This window comes from Pseudopodoces humilis, chromosome 6 (genome assembly GCF_049639895.1).
Source record: "Pseudopodoces humilis isolate 2021_Gansu_Grassland_sample_001 chromosome 6, ASM4963989v1, whole genome shotgun sequence".
Taxonomy (NCBI): Eukaryota; Metazoa; Chordata; class Aves; order Passeriformes; family Paridae; genus Pseudopodoces; species Pseudopodoces humilis.
The window spans coordinates 28208444-28232845 of record NC_142205.1 but is presented as its reverse complement, the minus strand read 5'-3'; the positions used below and the strand labels follow the sequence as shown (position 1 = coordinate 28232845).

The 24402-nt window shown below is 35.7% G+C and overlaps 1 protein-coding gene across 1 annotated transcript in view; it reads left to right on the top strand.

The window, feature by feature from the left end:
* SGCZ (sarcoglycan zeta) overlaps positions 1–24402 on the top strand; it is a 396272-nt gene that overhangs the window by 267438 nt on the left and 104432 nt on the right. The window contains 1 exon segment of the mRNA XM_088056576.1: positions 21997–22102. Within this exon segment, the coding sequence (XP_087912702.1) occupies positions 21997–22102 (106 nt within the window).

The window sequence follows — 24402 nt, the reverse complement described above, 5'->3', positions numbered from 1 at the left end:
CATTTTTTCCAAACTCAACTGCTGGTGCCACTTCAAAGCTGAAATCTTAGCTACAAACTCCTTACATGGTTGTTGTCATCTGTTAAATGACATAATATAAGGATCTGCTTTATATAACTTGACTATGTAAAATGCCTGATACAGAGGAATCAGACACGTTACATAAAGGGAAAACACTGTCATCATGTTGTAATGACTATACAATTGAAGTATTGCACTGCTCTTTCTACATCTAACTCAGTCTCTGAAATAACATTCTTCATAGGAAAAGGTAGTTCATGATCAACCTATTTACTGGTATATGTATATTTCCAAGAAACCTGCAGAGTTACATTATGCAGTGCAACCACTGGATGTTGTTAGGATTCTTGGGTACTTTTATTCACCCCTGATCTAGAGTCAATTCACATATTTTTGATTCTGTAGTTATTGCTAAGCAGAAAATAAAAGGGCATTTTCAAGCTAATTTAAAAAAAAAAATCATCTAAACTTACAGAAGTTTAATGTAATAATATAAATTATATATAAATATAAGATAATAAAGAAATAATAAGAAATAATGTAATAATACAATAATTTGTATACATTTAGGATTCTTCCCTGACTTGCTTACCCCCTCCCCAATTTCTAGTTTTAAAAATGTTATTCTAGGATATAATTGCTGCTAAAGCTAAACATTAATGTCTAGAAATATTTTTTTTCCTAATTATACTTCTGCTTATTTAAAGAGGGGAACATAATCTGGAATTATTTAATCTTTAACAAGACATCTGGCTTAATGTACAAGCCAGACTGATTCTCATTTTTTATAGTTTCCATCATGGTTTAGAATATCAAATACTTTATGAAACCAGTAGTTTCTAATTAAAGCAATGCTATTCCTCTGTCTATGAGGAAAACTTTGATGCTTTGTCATCTTGATGGAAAATGGTTTTTGTGTGTGTTTACTATACTTGCAAGCAGAGTGTGCCTGCAAAAGCTTGTACCTCAGCTGGCAGTTGTTCCTGTCTGCTGCAAAGTGAGCTCCAAACTACGACTTTGGACTCTGCTCATACAAGATGCTTTCTGTGAATTGCAATTATCTGATCTTGTTGCAAAGCACGTTGTCTTACCTAGTGAATAGGTGGCTTACTTAAACTGAACAGCACAAAGCACTTCTGATGAGTTCATATAACTTGATGGGTTTAAACTGGAAAAATACCCAGCTGGAAGATTTATGACACTTCTGTATTTCAGAAGATACACATCAAAGGACACTTTGCATCCTTATTTTACATTTTAATAGTTGAGTTTGCTTTTCCCTATAAATAATTAATACCACTAAGTATTTAACATCTGAAATGATAAATACCACTTGGCAGTAATAATGTATTGTTTTTATGCTAACAGGGCATAATTCTACCAGCCGGAATTCAAAAGGCACGGTAGAATAAATTGTATCACCACTTGATTTATTATTATGGAAAAATGGAAAGATCAAACTCCTGGGTCTTTTCACATGGGTACTTCAGTGCTGTCAACCTTTTAAAAGGTAGAGGCTGTGTTGAACCTGTCTTTCATGTATGTGAGGCTTTCCACACTTCAAAGCCTTTTCCAGGGACACCAGTGAACTGTCTTGCCCTACATTCTGGCAGTGGCCAGTACAGACTGCAGGAAATATTTCAGAAAGTCTCTTAGTGAATGCTTTGTTACTGAAATCCTAACAGAATGGCTTTCTTTCCAGCTTCACATTTTTATTACTTAATCCTGGGCTTATATTTTGAATCACAGGGATTTAGTGCTGAATTTTTGCATGGAGTTCTACAAATTAGTTACATAGCTAGGCTGTGTTTTTTGGGTTTTTTTCAAGTTTTAATTTACTTCTGCTCCTCTCTTTCATTTTCATATGACAGCTCTCTGTGGCACTCACTTTTTCTCTGCTCTACCTCTTGCTGTGTTTTATCTTTCTGCTGTGTACCACCTTCATACCACCTCTAAAATAAATAATTTCCTTTTTTAAACCTTGTTTCTTATACACAAAGATTTAATTTCTTTAGTCATATTTTTGTTCCATTTCTACATTACTTAATCTTACAGGAAGCGACATTTTTCAAAATTGTATACCTCTTTTATAGCAGTGAATCTGTAGAGAATCTCCCAATTAATTCTTTTGCACACAAATATTCATGGGAATACTGATAGATGGAATCTCGAAGTCCTCTGTCCCAGCCTCCTGTATCAAGTGCCATGAAGTTCAGAGCAAGTTCAGCTGGTGTTCTGAAAAACCTCCTAGTATGGAGTGTTTCTCAACACTGTCCTCCTCTCCTAGAAAAATGGATTTTCCTAGTGTTCAGCCTTAGGCTAGCAGTGTGCAATTTGTGGTGATGCACCTTTGTTATATTGTCATAATTGAGGCTCCACATCTTTGTAACAGCTCCCCGTGTAGTTAAAATGTGTTGTTCCACCTCACCCTATCCACATCTTCACCAGATTGAACAGCACCAGCTCCCCCAACATCATCTTCTAAGTCATGTTCTCTGGAACCCTGACCATCTTAGTGGCCCTGCATGGAACATTCTTTGGTTTTAAGTCACTCTTGAGCTGGGGTGGGGCTAACACAAAACTGGTCATCTATTCCAGACGTGATCTCATCAGGACCAAGGAGAGGGAGATAGAAATTTCCTTCAGTCTCTTATTTAACTTGGCATATGCTCTAAGCCTTGAATGTATTTCAACAGGATTGGTCTCAGAATATTGTTTACCAGCCTGTTTACATGCATGCCATTATTCTTCCCTTCTTTGTGTTGCTAGAATTAGATTTTTTTTGCCCTTCTCTAGAGCTCTGCTATTCAGCATTATCAGCTTCTCAGTTATCTTTCCCATTTAGCATCATCTATAGATTCGTTGGGGGAGGGCGGGGTATTCCATCTCCTTATCCAAGTCTTTAACAAATTTTACATTGTAGGACTAGTTATAGAGTACTTGAGTTGGAAGGGACCTTTAAAAATTAGTTAATTCAACTTCACTGCAATGAGCACAGTCATCTTCATCTAAGCAAGGCTCAAAGACCCATCATGCCTGACTTCCTTGAATATTTCCAGGGATGGGGAATTTACCACCTATCTGGGCCAACAAGACTTTCCAAATATCATGGAGAGTGGCTTGGCAACTACATTAGCCAATTCCCTCAGGACTCAGGGATTCATGTCATCAGGTCCCATAGACTTAACTGTGTTTACATCTGTGTTCATGTGCTTAGAAACTGGTTTTTCTATTACAGTGGGAGGAACTTTCCTACCTCATCCCCATCCTGCTGTCCATCCACTGGATGGAGACACATGGAAGAGAGGGTGCCAGTGAAGACTGGAGAGGAAAAAAATGTGTGGAGTATGTCAGCTTTCTCCTCACCCATTGTTACTGGATTATCAGTCTTGTTTATCATGGGGGCACGACTTCTTTGACCTGCATTTTCTGGATGACATAACTGTAGAAGCTCATATTCTTCACACCTCTTTCTCAGTTAAACTCCAGGAGCTCTTTGTCCCTCCTGACCACATTCCTACACAGCCAGGCAGCATTCCTCTACTCTTCCCAGGATATCTGTCCCTGCTTCTACTGCCTGTGCGTTTGCTTCTTGTCCATCAGTCTGATCAACAAGTCTCAGCTATGTTTGTCTCTTTCCTTCCGTTTTTACCCAACTAATGGCTTGTTCTTGCAAACAATTCACAGTTCCTCAGATTCCACAGAAGAACGTGGCTGGCTGTGTCAAAAACCTTTTCTGAAGTAGTGTTTGTCATTGTCTGCATACGTATAAATTCCCACCCAGGAATCTCTTCCTGACTAGACAGAGTTTGGGGTCATTTTACATGCAAGCTGTTGAATTTACTGAGCCATTTCTTCAAGTATATATGACTCAGAAATTTAATTAGTCAGACTGAAATTATTGTCTGCATTAAGTGACTGAAATGTTTTGAAAATTGAATATAGCTCAGTGTTCATGTTAATTGTTATAGAATGCTCTGTAAGTTATGTCATTTTTCTAGAATGGTTTATATATTAGGCTGCTATTAAGCATCAATCAAAAATAATCTACCTTTAACAAAATTTTCAAAACATGCAATAATATTGAAGAAGATGTTATGATAGAGTTGATAGAAAATCACTGTGGAATGTGTAGAGGTTGTTAATTACTATATTTGAAAGGAACATAATCTAGTACACATAGAAATAAAGGTGATTTCACACAAAAAGCCTGAAAACAAACCAGCCAAACAAACAAAAAACAACATACAAACAAAAAAACCACAAAAAAACACACAAAAACCTCAAATATAGCCAAAGTCAACCCACTGAGAGTGTTTTGAACCCAGCAAGTTTAGTCGATACCAAGATCATTGCTAAATAAGAATGAGGAATGAAAAGCAGGTCAACTATGCAGTAACAAGTTGCAAGTAACAAGCAATGGGTTTCCTAAGTTACAGCTCAATGGAAAGAGACTTACTGGAATGAAACAACAGATTTAAAGGGGCATGGAGTAGCAGCAGAAAATCATAAAGGTAAGTGAGGTAAATAAGGGTGAGAAATGAAAAATTAGCACATCAAAATCCACATTCTTTCACCATATTTTAGGCTCTAAGGATTTATGGGGGTTTTATTTGGTTGGGTTTTTTTATATCAGCCATTTCACAATCACATTTATTATAGGAGAATGGAGAAATATTGTATTTCAATTGGTGGAACAATATCATTACTACATAACATTAAATGTTTGTATATAAATAAAATATATATTACTCATTTTAGATGTTGGCAGAGGTCTGGAAAAACTCCTTTGAATCCCACTGTTCTAAGTATCTTTATAAATACTGACCTTTTTTCCTCTCTGAATGGTTTTATCTCAATAAATTTTGACACAAATTCATTTTTGTAACTCCTGAATAAAATGGCTTAAAGACATCCCTTTAAAAAATATTTTTCTAATTCCTTTTCTTTGTGTTTTTTAATTGTGTATGTGTATGTGTAGGGGAATGTAATGTGCTTTTTCTGCTTTGCAACTATAGTTTAGTTTAATAAACTTGTATCAAAAAGATAACTATGCTGTGTTTTGTTTTTTTTTTTTTGTTTTTGTGGATAAATTATAATTTTCAGGCGGTATTTTCTCTTTTTTGAAGTCTTTATTTTCTGGAAAAAATAGTTTGAGAAAAGGGGATTTAGAGAGGGTATTTACAGACTTGATACAACCAAGTATTATTTCTGTAGTTTACTGTTCTCCTTTTATTCCCAGAATGGAAGGAAGATAGAAACTAGTTTAAGTTTTCTTTTCAATTTTTTTTCACGTATACTCAGTTTGATGTATTGTAGTATTGAAAAGCTTGTTATTAATAATTTTTAAATCTAGGCCTTCACCCCTTCTCAGTACTTCTAATTAATCATTAGCATGTACTGTCATTAAAAAGACATTAATTTTGACGTATACTAATGCCAATACAAGATCAAATTAACCTAATAAAACAACAGATAATCTATTCCAGACCTCTGTGTTATATTCAGCCTGTGCTAAAGGGAATAACAAAACATACAGACTTGCCAACAATTTCTTGTTATTTAAAACTGAAATCTGTATGATATATTTATGCAGAAGAAAAACAGACATATTATGTGTACCTATTAACATTTTGTTTTATTACTCTTGATTCAATCTAATTTCTTACACATGTAAACTTAGACTCTAATCTCAGGATGGTACTGCATATATTTTATCTCAGAGTCTGTAGAGATAAGATACCAGATTTTTTGAGAAACGTGCTTAAAGAGTGCATGTTAGAGATTACAAGGCAAAAGAGCATTAGAATTCTGGTACCATGTTGCTTGTTTTATGTAGTCCTTTATTTATTCCATGTTCATATTTGTTTTGCTGGTTAGTTTGCAGGTTTTTTTCCTCCTTCTAATATCATTCAGTGTCAGCTTTAATTCATTATGCTATTGTTAAATACATTCTTGAAATATGCTGTGAAGTCTTAGATATCAAGAAAACTTGTTTGTAAAGTAGGGTACTTCAGCCAATGCAATCTATCTTCCTAGAGTGCTCTATGATAGTGCAGATACTCAGCATTATGTGACCATATCTGTCAGTGTGATGCTTATGAAATAGCAATGAAAAATTCAATTAACATCTGAAAATACATTCTGGAAGAGGTGCCTCTCTGAAAATGTCTAAGTTCTTGATACAATTGAGTTTTTTAAGCTCTTTTTGGTGTTGACAACCGGGAGCTTGTAGACAGAATACTTTGATTGTGAGAACTGAGGTTAACAACACATTCTTCCTTCTACTTTTTTCATTATTATGTAAATTGTTTGTGGTGAAGATAGGGACTAACATGACTCTGAATATTTGTAAATTTTGGATTTATAAAGATAAAGTCAGAAATGTAGAGTTAGGATGCTTTTTAGTCTGCATATAGCATTTATTAGACCTTTTAAGTGTACCTTCTTGAAAAGTTTGCATGATGCAGTGGTAGTACCAACCTGAATGATGACTTATCTATAGCTTTGTATCAGTGCATCAAAAGTCAGTACCTATCTGCGAGAAAATCTTCAAAGCTCTGGGCAACCTCAGCGTAAGGATAACTATGTGAAAATAAATTGCTGAAGGAATCGACTCAGGTTGCTTATGGTTTCCATTTCTGTGTGAATATGATGATAAATCTTGGTCTTCTATTATAAGAATTTGAAATAACCTTCACATTTGACCAGGTTGTCATTATAGGGTTGATTTTCATTATGGAGAAAAATAAAAAAGACAAAACACTAGGTCTCATCCTTTGTCACATTTAAATTATTTTTAAAAACTTTGTTAAGATATTAAAACTCAGATACTGAACGTTACATTACATCTATTTGCTGAAATACTGACAAGAAATGGGCATCAGAAATCTCAGTGCCTTCACCTGACCCATAATTTCCTTTGCAGCAGGCACTAGGTACCTCTTCACTGTATGAGCTTCATGTTAGTTCAGCATATTCCAGGTTTGAGCCTTGACAATATGTTCTGTTCTCTTTTTCTGTAATGCAAAAAAATTAGATCAAGTCCTCAGCTTTCAAATTTAAATAAGGTGCACCCAAAGGACCTATTTTTTTCTGTAAGGTTGAACAGGCACTGAATAAGGTTGCCCAAGGAGTTAGTGGAGTCCCAGTTCTTGGAAGCAGAGCTCAAAGTGGAGAGTGACCTGAGCAAGCTGCTGTAGCTGTTGTGAGCACGTAGTAGGCTGGATGAGTCAAACACCAGAGGCGCAGCCCAGTTGCAATGATTCTGTGTTTCTATTGCTGTTTTAATTGATGGAAGGAATACATGCACCACTACAGATACTGCATGAAAATATTTTCTGTTATCTAAGACACACTTCTAAGTTTCCATGGTTTTTAGACTTGTTTTTCAGGTATGTGTGAGATAAGTTGATAGGTTTGCATACCAGGCAGATCAAATATTGTATATTATGTCTTTGAAAGCTTGATGCCCTTTTCTCTATTTGAGTAATTCTTGCTTTATTATTTGACAGCTGCACCCAGGTCTCACTGTAGCATATGGATATCTTCATTTTGCAGTGTGCACAGTGGTACACTACTTACAACTGAATTCGTGCTTTCTGGGGTTTCATTTCAGTTTTCTGTTAAATAATCAAACAGATTGCCCTCAGCCTATTGTCAGCCCAGTTTTTAGGCCCTTTCTTCTTTTGTTTTCCATTCTGTATTGAAAAAAATACCCTCTCACTCTTCTCCTCTGAGTGTTGAGAAATATAAGTAAATGAAGTATGTGAATAATTTACTTGTAAATAATTTATTTGTAGTGCTTATTTACAGAACAACTTAGGTAGGTATTGAAACTGCCTTACTGTCTGCACAGTAAGAAATTATGCTTGTTCCATTGTTCTGCTACTTCTTCCACAAAAAACACCCCACACATATAGTTTATGTCAGTTATTTAGACTAGGCAGAGGTACTTTTTTTAGTACCTTGTAGCAATAAATAGTACTCCTTTTGAGCAATAAAACTGTCAGTTATTTATACTGTGATCACTACAGTATTTTTATCCTAATCTTGAAACAGTCAAAGCAAGTATAGTTCTTAAACCAATTAACTGTACATACATTTTTCTGAATAATGAAGTCAGCAATAAGTGTTGAAACTTACATGTTAAATTTGTTTCTCTTTGGATTCAAGGGTAATATTAGAACAAATTATGATGCCTATAACAACCAAAAAGGAAATCACTGAAAATTCAGATACGCTTCATTCTTTGTCTCTTATAATTGTCTTTCTGTTTTGGTTTTTTAGGGTTTTAGGGACTTTTTTGGTTGTTTTTGGTTGTTTCGGTTTCTTGTTGTTGAGGGTTTTTTATTAATATTAAAAATGTTTGAAAAAATATGCAGATATGCTGCATTTGGACATCTGTAAGATATTGTATGGAAACAACATTCTTATTTCCATTTCTCTGCAGATAGATTTTGTAAAATGCTGTAGATAGATAAAGTAAAATACTGTAGATACAGTAAGCATGGTAAAAATACATTCTGCGAAAAGCAATAAAGTATAAATTTTAATGTATTCTACCATCTTTTGATTTTTCTTTAATTGTGTGGCTTAGAATTGTGCAGTGTTATAGAGTGGGCTTAAAAGAGATTTAAATGCATTTTGTACAAGGATTTCCTCAACAAAGAGGATGCATCTTGTGAAGATACATACTGTGTGTAATAGTTTCTGCATGGAAATCTAAAAAGAATTATAGAGAGAATGTCAGGAACAGGTTTCCAAAAGTCAGCTGCTCCACCGTTTGCTCCAACATAGCTTAACTGTGCAACATTCTTGATATGTCTGTCCAAAAAGTTATTTAAAATCTTTTCAAATGGATATTGCACAACCTTGCAAGAACTTTCTGGTCCAGTTTCTAGAGTTTAATTATTCTACTGACATACACTTGATTCTCAGTTCTTTCACTGTAAGTTCATTGTTTATTGTTTTATTATCAGTAGGCATGAATCATGTGTTATCGCATTTTATTATTGTGCGCTTGCTTTCTCTTCACCAGTTTAAACAATGTCATCAGTTTTAGCTCTTCTTTGTACGTCTCTCTGATTTTCCTCCCCTCTTATTATTTAATGTTTATTTGCATTGTCCCTTGTGTCATCCTTATCCTGTTTTGGTTTTTCAGTGCTTTTGCATCCCATAGATCTCATGGGCATCTTCCAGGTTCCTACAAATAGCTTGTTTGATTATCTCTTCTGGTAGAGTTCATGATATTTTTCAAAGGATTCAAGGTAAGTTGATCTTTACTGCCACTCTTTTGCCTTTTAAAAGATAAATGCCAATTCTGCCTTCTAGTTTTCACCTTTACAGTTTGCTCTCATCCATCCTTTATGAGCTCTCACAGACTTTGTACTCATAGGCTGTATAACTATGAGCCACAGAGCAAAAACTATTGTGGTGCAATATGAATAAATAAGTAGAAAAAAATGTTTTGAACGAAGGACCCAAAAGCTAGAGTAGAGGTAAGCATATTTATTTGCTTTAAGATTACTCTGGTGCCCTGGAAAAAACATCCCTGTTGTACATGTTGCTCAAAGAGAGCCAAAGGAAAGCTATTTTACAGACTCTTGCTTTCAGATGTCCAGGCTTCCTGGTGTTGCTTCAGCAAGTGCCAGAGCATACTTTCATCTGTTTAGTGAAGGTGTCAGGAGCACATGGGTCTTCTCATTCCCTTTTCCATCAAAGCAAGTCTTATTTTAGTTGTTCACTTAAATGCAACACATAATGCCTGTTGCTTCCTAACTTCATATTTAGGTATTGATGAGAATGGAAGAGATGATATCTTAAGTCTTGTGGTGGAGGCAAATGATCAAGTGGACACCATGAAATTATGGCTTTCAATGTCCCAGTTGTTCCCTTGTATGAGGAAGAGGCAGGATAAATGAGAAAGGATGTGCAGTTTTGTGTTTGGAAGGATGGAAGTTCAAAATCCTGGGGACAGCTCACAGTAGATGCAGAACTTACGGACACAAAGTGACATAGCAGAGACCCTTGACCATGATCTGGTACTTTGCAATGTATTGAATCTTCTGTGAGACCAAAGAATTTGATAGGAAAGGAGGGATGGAAAAGGGAAAGGATTGTTAATTTAGGAAAAAAAAGAGAAGAAAAGAAGACAGGCAGGTGAGACAAGCAAATCAGAAAAGTATTGAAGCGGGATACAGCAGCTGAAGCTAGAAGAAAATATATTCAATCATAGAAGATCTTGATATAATATAAAAGAATACCTTAAGCTTGAGGGAATCTGTGTGAACCGGTTACTGCCTTGAGACCTTTAGCCTTTTCAGTGGTACAAGAAGCAGAAGGACACAGGAGGTCTCTGTGATTTGAGAGCATTCTGTTGGTGCATGTGCACTTGGTACTTGCTGTGGGACTTGCTTGTGCTGCAGATCACACATTGATTCAGACCTTTCTGTTCCTTTTAGAGACTGTTGCTGCACTTTGAACAGATCTTCTGATTTAATTTCATCCAAAAGGAATCCCCTTCACATGCAGAAAAACTGCCCCACAGTGTGAGCCAACATGGAGTAAGTGGGGAAACGAGGGATTGCTACACTCTACTGCTCTGAGCTATGTCACTGTTGTAGACACCTTTTAGCTAATATTTTATCATTTGCTGATTTTGTATATCTCAAGATGAAGTTCATTTCACCCAGTGGGCTTGAAAATACCTAGGTTATACAACTATTCATAAATGCATTCATCCTTTCCTTGCAGGATCTTAATCCTTTATCACTGGTGCACCAATTAAAACAGAAAACCAATTTATTTTGACCTTTCGACTAAAGAAGAAATTTAGAAAACAGAAAAAAGTGCATAAGAAATGCCAATATTCTTCAGTATCTTTCAGAAGCCTTTCTTCTCCTTTAGGTAAATTGGTTTGTTAAAGAGCTACCACTTCACACTAATTTCTTTTTTGCCTTCGGCAAATCTCACAGGAAATTTTAACTGAGTCCTTTCACTGGAGTTTGCCTTCTTGAAAAGCACTGCTTTTACTTTGAATTATTTTCCTTCTAATCTAATTTTCAATAATTTTGTCCTTTTGTGGCCAATCTCAACTACATTACCACCTAATCTTCCCATTCACTCTTCATTCTCTGTTAATTGGAGCCAAATGGGAACCAGTGCCTACCCACCCTTATTACTCCTCATGAAAGCATTTCAGGAGCTCCCTCTTCATCCCGTCTCTTGCTATATATAAAAGATGTTAGCCAGTAACCTATGTTATCACTGAGGTCTGTGCTCTTGTTTACTCTTCACAAATACAGTATCTAATTGATCCTTCCTGTCTTTGGGGGAAATCCCAAAGTGGTAATGTTTTTGTTTTGTTTTGTTCTTTAAGTTTGTACATGTCCTTTGCAGTCTCTTAGCAGTTCTTTATCTTTTTCGGTCTGAACCTTAAAGCAAGTGAATTTATCTATGCTCCCTTACTGTTCTTCCTCAAGAAGATGTACTACATGAATTTGAATTCTTCAACCTCCTTCTGTTCTTAGATTGTTATATTATTACTATCATTACAAATCAGCTGTATGAGGTGATAATCAGGTGGCTGGTGAATCTCAAATCCAGTCTAACTCATGATTCTTGGTGTTAGTGATGTACAGCTTCTGTTCTGCTAGCACTGAGATGGGTTTTACTTTTGCTGTTGGGGATTGGACCATTTGTTTCCCAAATCAGCTGCTTTGGGGAGTGTCCATTTCAACCTCCATGTCTGGTACTCCTGCATCCCTTTCCAGCTAGTCAATCACTTTTTTACTGGAATTGTTCATGCCTAATGTTATTGATATCCTTTTGTGGGCTTCTTGTGACATCCTTTTTGGGCTTCTCTGTTTCACCACTTTGTTTATAGGTCTTGTGCCAGTTTTCTAAAGGATATGTGCAGGGACTCTTTCATTTCTGATTTCTGCTTTTGGAAGATATAGGTCTGTGTTCCCTGGTTTCAGCACAGAACCTGAACAGAAGAATTTCCCTCCACAGTTCCTTTGTGGGTACAACAGCAGGTAGCTGTTCTGTGTCTAGCCTGCCTCCTCAGAGCCGTAGGCAGAAAATGATCTGATGACAAAGATGATTCTGATGCTGTGCTTTTAAGGGGGTAAATTGTGATACTAAACTTCTTTCTAAAGTCCCTTCTCCAGTCTGTCTCTAAAGTTTCCCTGTGATGAAAGTTAGTGAGCCATTGAAGTGTTGATTCACAAATACTTATCTTTCATTGTGCTTCTGTGATCAGTTTAGACACACCGTAGGAAATTTATGATATCTGAAAACCCACTATCATCCCTCAAAATGATGCAGTACATTTTTTTTTTCATGTTTTCTTGTGAAATGATTCCCTTTACAAGGCTTCTCCTATTTGCCAACATAACTGGTAACTTCTCAGTGATTTTTGCCATGCTGAGCTATATGCAAAGAGATTAGGTTTTTCCATTGTGGTTTTAACACTCCTTGAAAAACAAAGGTTAGTATTTTTACTCCCTTTGCACTGCAGAGAAGGAACTGGAAGCTGTCATTTAGGAGATGAGTGTTCTATTGAGCGGGTTGTTAGATAAAAGAGGAGCTATTTTCTAGCAACTTTGTGGCATTTCTTACACTTTCATTTTCTTTGCCCTGATAGCACAAGATGGATCTCTGCAGCAAGCTACTTTGCTCTTTGTCCCATTTATATTATTGAGTGTATCAATGGAGCAAGGTTTTGTTTATTGAAAGATGTGTAGAAGTTCTTTTGAAAAGCATGCAGTGTTTGTACTGTAATACTAAGTAACTGTCTAAACGTAGATAATACTAATACTGCAGTGTTATATAGTCACACTTCTTGAATAGTAAAATTGTTTGATACAGCACTTTTTCCTCATGTGAAAATAATAATTTTTCATTTTGACTGTAATGGGTTCCTTAGACTGGACTGCTTTGAAAATTGATTTCTTTAATGTTCTTTAATGCTACAATTTGATCAAGGAAGTAGTGTAATAGGCGTTATTTAATGATATTTGTTTTGTTGTAAGAAAAGCACACTTTGCTAAATACAAGTGCCAGTCCAGGGAGCTACTGAAGGATATGCCTGGCTGTGGGTACTTCAGTACCTCCATGGTATGGCTGATGAGGTTATTGTAAGTCTTTATAATGAATACAGAGTATAGTATAGCAAAATATTTAGGAAGGTACAAATGCCTTAATGTAAGAATGTAAAAAATAAGAATCAAATTTCTTTGGATGCTAAAATCTAAATGGGGGAATATTTTAAATCTAGGACTCAGATCTAGGTGAGAGTCTGAGCTTGTGAAGCTTGTCTTAAAATGGCTCTCAGTCTTTTGTGATGGAAAAGAATGTATTTTAATATTTAAAAAAGTCTTTTGGGGCAATGAATGTTTGTATTAAAGATTTTGAGGGCAAACTACTTAATTTTTTTTCCAGTAAGTTTTTATTACGTGTATGAACTGGATGGTTACCTAGAAAAGAGCAACCATTGGAGTAATGTGGTTCTACTATTATATCAATAGACTAGTCATCACGTAATAAGGAGGTAAAAAAAAAAAGTTGTCCCTTTCATAGACATGGTAAGTACTCCAGTAAGTGCATAAAAGAGAAGCTATTGCCTAGCCAGTTTGTGGAATCCAATATTTAAATTCATTAGTTCTGATGACAATATCTGATTTTTAGCGTATCATCAGTCAGAATCAGAATAATATTGCAGAAATACCTGACATGCTGAAATCAACAAGTGAGATATTTTTTCTCTGCTTAGCCATGGTAAGTGTTCACAAGCTGTGTTTGTTCTGTTTTTTTTTTTATTCTACTTTGAGAGATATGGGCGATAAAGGCAGACTAGAAGCAACATGAAGCATTAAGATGCAAAATAACATACAAAGAAAATGAACTGTGATTATTTAGTCTAAGCAATAATGTATCTGAAGGGCAGACAAAAGAAATTGCATTATAGCACTGGAGTTTCAGGCTATGTATGAAGAAAATACTTTTAAAGATAGTAGAGGCAATATAATAACTTGCCTAAAGAAGATATAGAATCTGCCTTTAAAGGAAACTAAAGAGAAAACCAAACCATTATGTCTGTAGTAGCTAAGGTAGAGCTGACTTTGCAATAGTGCAAGAGAATAATATTCATTACAGAGCCTCTCCACTAAGCCCACCACTCAATTCGAGACATGCTTTATCATTTTTGAATAGGTATAAATACTGCCAGAATAGTTACCAATGCTTATTTAGCACTTGTTTTTATTGCTGCCCCACTTACTGATTAGTGTCACAAGAGCTGAAGTTTTGGTTTTGTCAGCCTTATTGAAAGGGCAAGATGCAAACATGAAAAGCACAAAACACATAATTGCATTAACACAAGCTATTTCATGCATGTGACTGGATTATAAGGCATTGCAACCCAAATAATCTTTTTACTTCTCAAAATCTAGACAATGGTGCATTAGTTCAGTGTAGTTCACTGGAATACACAATAAGGGTAGGTCCTAAAAATTGTTTGTAGAAATTCCTAGAAAAATGTCAGAACCTCTTCTCTGTTTTAGTTGTCATATGTGTACACAACAAACCAGTGGGGCTGTACAATTTTTTATTTTTTTTTTCTTATGGGTAAATATTTTTTATAGATTTATCAAAAAACATTGACTGCTTCTGTATACAGCATATTTGTTTGTCCTCTTATATCAGTTTTTAATTTTTCTTTCTGAAGTCAGGCAATCACTTACTTGAAAAGTAAAAGAATAATATATGAATAAATTTTCAGAATGACTAAATTATCTTCAAGATTTTGTGCTGAAATTACAACCAGGACTCAAACAGAGGGAAGTGGATTAAATAAACTGTATAATTTATGTGGACAAAATAAACACACCCACACTCAATACTGCTGACTCCTGGACAGCTTGTTTTTGCCAGGCCCCCGAGGTCCCTCCCTGTGCAGCTGCTTTCCAGCAGCTCAATCCCCAGCCTGTGCTGGTGCCTGGGGTTACTCCTCCCCAGGTGCAGAACCCTGCACTTGCCTTCACTGAATTTCCTCTCTGCCCATCTCTCCATCCTGTCAAGGCCCTTCTGAAGGGCTGCACATCACTCTGGGGTGTTGGCCGCTCCTCCCAGCTTTGTGTCATCAGCAAACTTGCTGAGGACGTCTCTGCCCCTTCATCCAAGTCATTGATGAATAAGTTAAACAGTTCCAGGCCCAGTATTGAACCTTGGGGGATGCCACTACTGACAGTCCTTCAGCTAGACCCTGAGGCCACTGACTGTGACTCTCTGGGGTCAGCCAGCCCCCAATCCACCTCACTGTCCACTCCACCAGTCCATGCTTCCTGTGTTTGCCTACGAGGATGTTGTGAGACACAGTGTCACAAGCCTTGTTGAAGTCAACATAGATGACATGTACTGCTCTCCCCTCATCCCTCCAGGTAGTTTTTTCTTTGTAGAAGACATCAAGCAATAATTTACCTTTAGTGAATCCATGCTCCTGATCACCTTCTTGTCATCCACATGGGTAGAGATGGCCTCCAGAATGAGACACTCCATCGCCTTTCCAGGGATTGAGATCAGGCTGACTGGCCAGTAGTTCCTCAGGTCCCTCTTGCTCTTTTTGAAGTCTGGGGTGCCATTTGCTTTCTTTCATTTCTGACTGCCACAACCTTTCAAAGACAATAATGAGCATCCTCACAATGGTGTGTTCATCTATGTTTGAATGAAAAGTAGCATAACTCCCCTTATCATGGATTAAAATCAAAATTTTGAACATGAAATAGGGGGTTCATCTTATTGTCGTGATAGGTATGTATTTTATATTAATATAAGTAGTTTATAATTGAAGAACCAGGTCATGCTCCACACTTTCAAAAACCATTCTACTGTAACATATATTCAGAGAATTTTAATTCCAGTTAGTTTGGATAGTAGTCTGACTTTTCTTTCTTTTTTAATGGTTTTTCATGTTATTTTTTTCCTTATTTTTTTTTCTCTTTAAACACTGCTGTACTGAACTGCAGTAATTTCTTCCCTAGCTTTACCCTGATATCTACAATGTGTCAGCTATCATTGTCAGCAGATGGTTGAAGGCAGGTGTTTCCATCAATCCAGATTTTTGCCATTCCAGTGAATAGCTTGCTTTCATTTTACCTTTATTTTTGGCTATTTAAATTCAGTTATCTTTCCTAGTAATCCAGGAAAATACTATCTGGTTTTGTTGCTTATACCACTACCAATTTTGTTTATGCAAGACTTTTCCTGCCTAGTTTTCCTTCAATTGTACATCCATAGTCATGTCCAAGCACCATTTTTCTCCAACTGGAATTATTTTCCAGCTCTGTTTATTAAATCCAGTTTTTTTCATGTGCGAATACAATACAAATAATTTCCTTTGTCATCGTTCTTCCAATCTTTTGTGTACATCTTCCATTTTATCAACAACATAGCTGATATATATTTCATTTTCATAATATAATGTATTTCATTTTCCTAATCATCCCCATCACTGTCCCTTTAAATTACCTGCTTTTTGTGCCATTATATCAAGTTCAGTATTCTTTTTCCATCTTCACTATAATTCACTACTGCTACATTTGTTCAATCACCTTTCTTCTGATATCATACCCTATTTTTTTTCTTTGGTATGTCATGTTTGCATGCTTAGATGTTTCATCTGTGCTTTTACATACCAGTGCAGCCACATCATCCAAATTCCATTTCATGCTTAGCTTCTGCTATGATGTCTACAGGACAACACACATTGAGTGCTTATTAATTTATTGTACATCAGATGTAGGCACTTTGTTTAAATCCTACTTTTCATTTATCATTTTCCCCCTCCCTGTTTTGTGTAATGATGCCTTCTACAGAATGTGAGTTTTTGGAGACAGGGTTTGGGCTTAAATATATACTCGGAAAACATGCAGCATATCACATCTAACATCAGAACTTTTGAAAACCTTGAATATTATTGATAAGAATGGATTTCCTGACTCACCAGCTATTTGCTTTTTCCTGCTGTAAAGTACTGAATGTTTTAGTTAATGCTGAATAACATTGCAACAAAGCAACTTCAGTTCGCTTTTCACTGTGCATCTGCATATAAGTTCATGATTCTAAGGAAAAAGGAAAGGGAAGAAGGCTGCACTGTAGTTAGCAGAGTCCTTTACTGCATGAGATGCATGACAAATTATTGGAGGATCCATCAGAACTCTATTCACACCCTGCGTAGTGAGAGTTTTCATTCCTGACCTGGAACATCACACCTTCCAACTTCTTTATTCCAGACCAAGGAATTTTGAATTCTGTGGTCTTACACAGGAATTGCAGATTTTTTCCTCCACTAGAATGTCTTTCATATAGCAATATCATTGGTAGATTTTCAGAACTTTGTAATATTAAAGGTCTGGGTTTGATCTCATGCAGGGGGTGTTATTTCATCTAGGTGGAGTGAGTTTATAGGATATAGTTACTGACTTCCAGAATGTTATTTCTAATTGAAATAGTCCACAGCTTGGCTTCAAAACTTCCCTTTTTGTAGCTGAAAGATCATCTAAGCCATCCTAGTGAATCCTATCCTAGGTCTCCAGTTGTTGTCATCTACATCACAGAGGACTGACTCTATTGTGTAGACAGCTAAGCTTGGTCTTGTACACTGCTGGTTTATCAGCAATTTGTGTAGAATTCCTTATCCTCTTCTTTTTTCTTAGAATGCCTTAGCATTTAAGCAAATAAAAGAAATAAAAAAAAAAAAGGAAAGAAGGAAAAACAAGAGAGAGAGAGAATGATAAAAGAAAGCACACCACCGCATATTTCATTAGATAGCAATATATGTAGTCCAGGACTAGTTGTGGTAGTTTAGATTGTAGATTTTAGATTTTTAGTTTAGACTGCAGTTTTTAATTTTAGCCAGCCTGACTTGTTGAGAAGTGTTCATAGTTCTAGCATATGCTTTATATTTGTAGTTATCATAAAAGATGATAAAACATTCTGCTGTGATAGTTTATTGTGCAGAAATAATACAGGCTGTATAAGTAATACGGCCTTGTAGAATTCTTAGCACATTGTGAAGAAATAACTTCATTTTTTAAAAGATCATCTTGCCTGTTTAAAGGCAGTGTGAATTAATCTCTGGTTTTCTTATATACCATGAACAGGATCATTGAAGGACATAAATCTCTATCTGTTTATAAGCAGGTCAAAGCTTGAAAAAGCTCTGAATGTCAGTACTGTTGTTTGCCTCCCAGAATATTTTTCTGGGGAGTTCTTTTATGCTCTGATGCAAAGTTATACTCTCATTATCACAGATTTATAGTAAGTATAGTCTAGGACTTCATTGACTTTAATGTGGTGTCCAAAGTCAGTAAAACTCTTCCTTAGGTTGCTGCAGTTGTAAGACAGACAACAGCATAAAATAAATGCTCGGTTTTCATATTTTAATAGCCTCTTATTTGAATTTCTAGTTTTAATAATGCAATGTGATGTACTCTAAGAATGACATAGAATATTGCTAGTGATGTTTGATTTTTTTTTACAATCTCTATAAGGCATGGTTATGGACGTAAAGAGGTTGCTTTTCTTGGTATCTGAGGGAAAAGAACAATGTGAGCGAGGCAGGGTCACAGTTTGTTTCATATTCTTAAATGAGAAACGTGGAGAGTTGTACATCGTATAACATACAGAATAAAGATAAATATTGAATGAAGATAATAGTAAAGAGGAAATAAAGTGATGCAAAGACAATCACTCACAACCTAGCACAGGCTGATGCCCTCTCTGTCTTCAAGCAGTGGCCACTCTGAAAGACAATCCTTGTTCTGTCCAGCCCTCCGTGCCTGCAACCCCCTTCTTCGTCTACTGTCACTTTTTCTTGCTGAGCACAATGTTACAGGTATAGAATCTGCCTTTGCCCACTTGGGGTCATTTAGCTTAGCCGTGATCCCTCTCGACTCCTTGGCCATCCCCACTCTACTTACTGGGGGCAGAGAGGGGGGAAAAAAGAGGAAGGCTTGACACTCTGGGAGCACTGTTCAGCAATAGCCAAAGCAGTGGTGTGTTATGAGCACTGTTTTAGCCAAAACGCCACACTGTCGTAACAGCTGCTATGACAAAAGAAAACCTCCCTCCCAGACAGTCCCAGTACCTGAACTTGACACTTATTTTAAGTACTGGCATAGTTCATTCAAGTCTATTTTTGCACTTGAATAAAATAAAATCGCACTAAAAGGATAATCTGAATTTTTTTTGCCTGGAAAACCTAAGCTTTATGGAGTTTATTTGGGAAATGAGCAGAAGGACCTTCCTCTAATTAATCTTTTTAATATTAATAACTTTTTAACCAAGTTGTGTTAGTTCTGAAAACCCTTAAATTTTTCTCTGTAACAGCATAGTTCTAACTCAATTAAACAAGAAACTCTTCTTATTCCAACCCTTGTTTAAACTTGATGGGGAATTATTGGTGAAAGAAACATACTTGGAAGTAATTTTTTGAATGGGGTCATCTTCGTTAAACGTGTCATAGTAGTACATGTCTGACTATTTTCTGTATTTTACTATTTAGCCTTATTTCATGTCAGTCATTACCCACTTCAGGAAGTTATTGTCTGGAAGATTATTGTGTTTATCAAGGAACTGGGGTATCAGCCACCCTATTCCAGTTTAATAACACCTTTTGCTTAGGGTTTCTTAGGCTCCAGAATTTAGTGTCTGTCTTTTTGTGTTGAATCATGTAATTTTACTTAAGCTGGGGTGCTTCTGTCTGTGCAGAGTCTGTCTGCATTCAATCTGTTGGATTTTACTAAAAGGGTATCTCTCTGCTGAAGGACTAAAGAATGAGTACTAAGAAAGGTCACTCAGAAAAGTGAAAGCCCTTATGGAAACAGTAGGCTCTATCATTACTTTATTTCTGACACTCTGACAGTTTAATCTTGCCATGCAAATTAACTTCCCACTGCTGATAATAAACAGAGAAAATATGTTAAGTATCAAAAACTAGTGAACAAATTGATTTTCTGCTTTAGGTTTCTGTCAGTAACATGAGAACAGTACCACCATAAAAAGTTACTGAAAGTATTTTGAAAATTAATTAATAGTTGTGAGGAACTATATAATTTCATAAATAAACAGGAGAATAGAAGTCTAGAAGAAAACTGACAGTACTGTCTTCAAAGCACAGTTTTAACAGAGTATAATAAATGAGGAGCAAAGAGAATAATGATGTGAAAGCAAAATAGCTGCTGACTGAGGTTTGTGTGTGCCAACCTTGTGTGGAATAAGCTGAGAATCAGGAGGGTAAATATCACATAGGAATATAGAATTTTATCCTACACATACTTGCAAGATAAAGCAGATGGAAGCTTCTTAGGCAAATTGAATTTCAGCATTTCTAGTTCTCTGAAAGCTTGACTTTGCATTTTTGTATATTTTGTGTTTATTTTTCATATATTCTCCTTTTCCCTCCTTGCCTATTTTTATTGTAAATATACTTTATGTGTGTCAGTTACAAACATTCCACAGAATATTGAATTTACCTTTCCATGGATATCCATTTGGATATAAACATGTTAGAAAACATGTTTATATCTAAATCAATCAATAAATAAAATACCTAATTCTTGTTGAGTATTTATTCACTGGCAAAAACTACAGCATTCTTGTTGTATTTTCTCAGGTTATCCTTTACTATTAAAATTTTATATTCTATTACTATAGGATTTATCGAATTGAGACTTAATTTTTGTTAATGCCGATTACACATTCCATAATGAGCTCTAATTTTTTTAGCTTATTTCCTTTTCAAAAACAGGCATCACTGTTTCATTTTGAACTTTTTTTTTACAAAGCCTACAAATACCTGAAGTTTTCTAAGTGAAAATATGTGTATAAACATTACTTGACTTCAGATAAATACTTTAAATGTATCATCACTTTCTTAAGAAGCATTATTTGACAATTCAGCTATTGCAGTTGAGGACTGTGACCCAGCTGTTTACCCAGCAGGCAGAGGTTATTTGCTTCACAGTTCAACCAGCAGAGCAAAAGTGCAAGTTCTCATTGTTCCAGTACACTAGAGTCAACAATGGCATCGAATTACGTCATTAGCAATTAGATTAAATGTGTTTATTTTGCACTTAAGTGGATCAAGTTAAATTCCGCTGGATGTACAATGAAGAATTACTTTCCTGTCAGGAATACAGTAACAAGATTCTCGGGATAAAAAATCTTGGATTTCTATTGCTGTGCAAAATAATTTTGTCTCTTGAGTATCAAGCATGTTCCATTGGTTTTTTTCTCTGTAAGAGTGCAGCTGAAGCCTTATTACGCCACTTTTCTATGCTTATATTTTATTGAACATTGAATTATGTGGTTTACTTGTTTCATCCAGACATTTACAATGGCACCTTTCCTATTTCTATTCTGATAAATAAACAGAAACAATCAAAATTAGCATTTTGGAAGTTGTTCATCAGCAACATGCTCTTAGTGGTGATGAGCAACCACTAAGGACAATTTTCTTTCTTCCTAAATGATATTTTCCTGTTTTAATAACTGGGGAAAAAAATCCACTGGATTCAAGACATAACCATGAATAAATTGCTTTACCAAATGTTACATATATAGAGAAAAAATTAACTAGTTTTTTTATTGAGCAGCTGTAAAAATCATTATCTTTTTTCACCCTACACGGGGAATAATGGTAGTCCACAGTTGTTCCCTGGCATTAGGTGCAGCCAAGAAATAAAGTGTGCAGGTCGCCATCAGGTTTCACAGTTAAATACCTCAGCACTAGGTGAGGCTCTGGCTATAAATGTGCCCATCTACCTCCTCCTCAAGATCATGAGAAGAGCTGGGGACACTGGGATAGCACTCATTATTTTTAGGGGTTAAGCCAACTACTGTCTTCTTTTTAGGTTGTTCTGGTTAAGGTTATTTCCTAAAGTGAATATATATATATATTATTGATTGTAGGATGGAATGGGAAATTTGAGAGTCACTAAAAAAGGAATACGACTTGAAGGAATATCTGAATTTCTACTTCCACTATATGTGAAAGAAATCCATTCCCGAAAGGTAGGTATTTTTCATCTTTATTTCTTAATTTGCAGCTAATATAAATTGATCTCTTCAGTCTCAAACTACAAAGTTGAATTCTTACACCTCCTAGATTAGCAATCAGTAGAGGTTTGCTTTGAGAATATCTTAGCAGTGAAAGCTTCCTTCATGTCAATTATTTTTTTTCTGAAACCTTGCTTGCTTCTTAAAAGAAATGTTTTATCCTAAAGAAAGGAGATTCAAAGCATGTATATTTTATACTTCAAATGACCTCAGCACTGGGATTGGAACATTTGACTCTCATTTGATGTAAAGTCCAGAAAAACAAGAGTGGTGATAAGTTCAAAATGCAGTGAAATAAGGAATGGTTTTGTTCTTTTTATCACTAGCTATCATGATTTCTTTTTCATTACTTTTTTAATTTTAAGGTTTTTTTGGGTTTATTTTGCTCATTAGGTAGAGGAAATCCTGCTATACAGTGTAATGTCTCTAGGATTTAATTTTTCAAAGCAAACCCTTTTAAATGTTGTTTAAATGTAATTATCATATAGCATCACGTTATTACAGAGGAAAAATGAAAAGAAACTTTGTAACATGAAATTCAGTGTAGGTCATTTTAACTCTGTTTTGATTGTTATGCTGTTTATATTAACATTGTCAATGAATTAAAAAAAATCGAAATGCTGGAAAAATCATCTTTTTACTCTGAGTGTTATTACCTATGATCAGAGTAGAATGGTATGTTGGTTTTCAGTCAATCATCTGAAAAGAATTTTAATATGCATACTGCTACATTTGACAGGAATCACAAGTATGTTGACCCTAAATTCCTTTGTGAAAAATTTTGTCTTTTGAAATCTGTCTTCTATGTATATGAAGTCTTGAGTACATTCATAATTGAGATGACAGTTTCCCATTTCTCTTGATTAGTTCACTCTTGTGTTAATAAATCCTTGAGGTAGTCTCTTCATCTTCTTTTTCTGTAAAGCTAAGATTTTTCAATGTTTAATACAGTACCAGTATTGTCCTAGGTAATGAAAACTTTTATAATAAAGCAACCTTGAAGGGAGCATACTTTTCATTCAAGGCCGCAGAACGTTATTCATGATGTCTGCATTTCTCCCATTTCTTTTTTTGAGTGGACAGTGTGTGTTACTGTTCCATGTTCTGTTGTTACTGTACATGAGAGTAATGATTTAGAATATTTTCTTGCCCAGTGCTTCTTATTGCAGAACATTGGTTCTGTTAAAGAGAGGATGGAAATTTTTGTTTCAAGTGACAGTAATGAGACTTGAGTAGGGTCCTAATTTCATTTAGCTACTAACAAAGTTCAGAAAAAAATGCACACAAATGCATTTTAGGCATATTTAATGCATAGTTATTTTAAAGGAAAGGGATGCAGAATCTACCAGATGCCTAACATAAAGTCCCACTAGTCCTGTGAGACTCATGAATAAATGACACTTATCAGTACGTATTCTCAAGCCAGCAGAAAATAGAGTTGATCATTAACTGGCCAAAATAATTCAAGTAAAATACTTTTGGAGTTGCAGGCTACTTTATATGTATTAACTTTATGACACTTGTCACCTAGATTAAAAGTAGTATTTCCACAGGCTTTATTCTCATGTTGCAGCACTTTTGAACTAGGTCCACTTTCCAGTCTTATGTCAACTTGATCAGTAGCTGTGCGAAAGTTCAGTAACTTCTGTATGCAAATGGAATGCCAGGAGGGAATGATGAAGGAAACCTCTGGAGCGGTATCCAGCTTAGCAGTAGGGTTTTGTAATGTCTCTGCAGGGTATTTCTACAGCTGTATGGCATCTGCATGTGCTATGAGCCTTTTTGGCACTTACAAAAATGGCCACAGTGCTGTTGAAATCTAAAAGTAAGCTAGGTTTTCTGAGCTCTCATCACAGTCAGTAGTGACCTAGTCAATACCTACAGCAGATTCTGCTCACCAGCTATTAGTGTTTACTTTGGGTAGTACAGACAGGAATGCTTTTGTCTGCCTTTTCCATGGAAGTAATAATGATTTGAGTTTGCTGTATAATGGAGTTAAAATATTCTGTGAAATCAACAACTCATTGCTTATTTTCTAGAAGGAGAGTTAGTTCTTTAAGCCTATCCTCATTTCCCTAAGTACACATCCATTAAAGTGACAGTGTCTGATTAACTGCTGGGATGACTTGTAACATTCAGTAGTAACTTTGCAGGAGCCGTATATTTTCTTTGCACTGCAGAATGTGGAATGACCTCAGGGGGACCTCCAAGGAGGCTCTCAGATCAGGAGGTCAGGCCTTCACTCTCTCCCACCGCAGC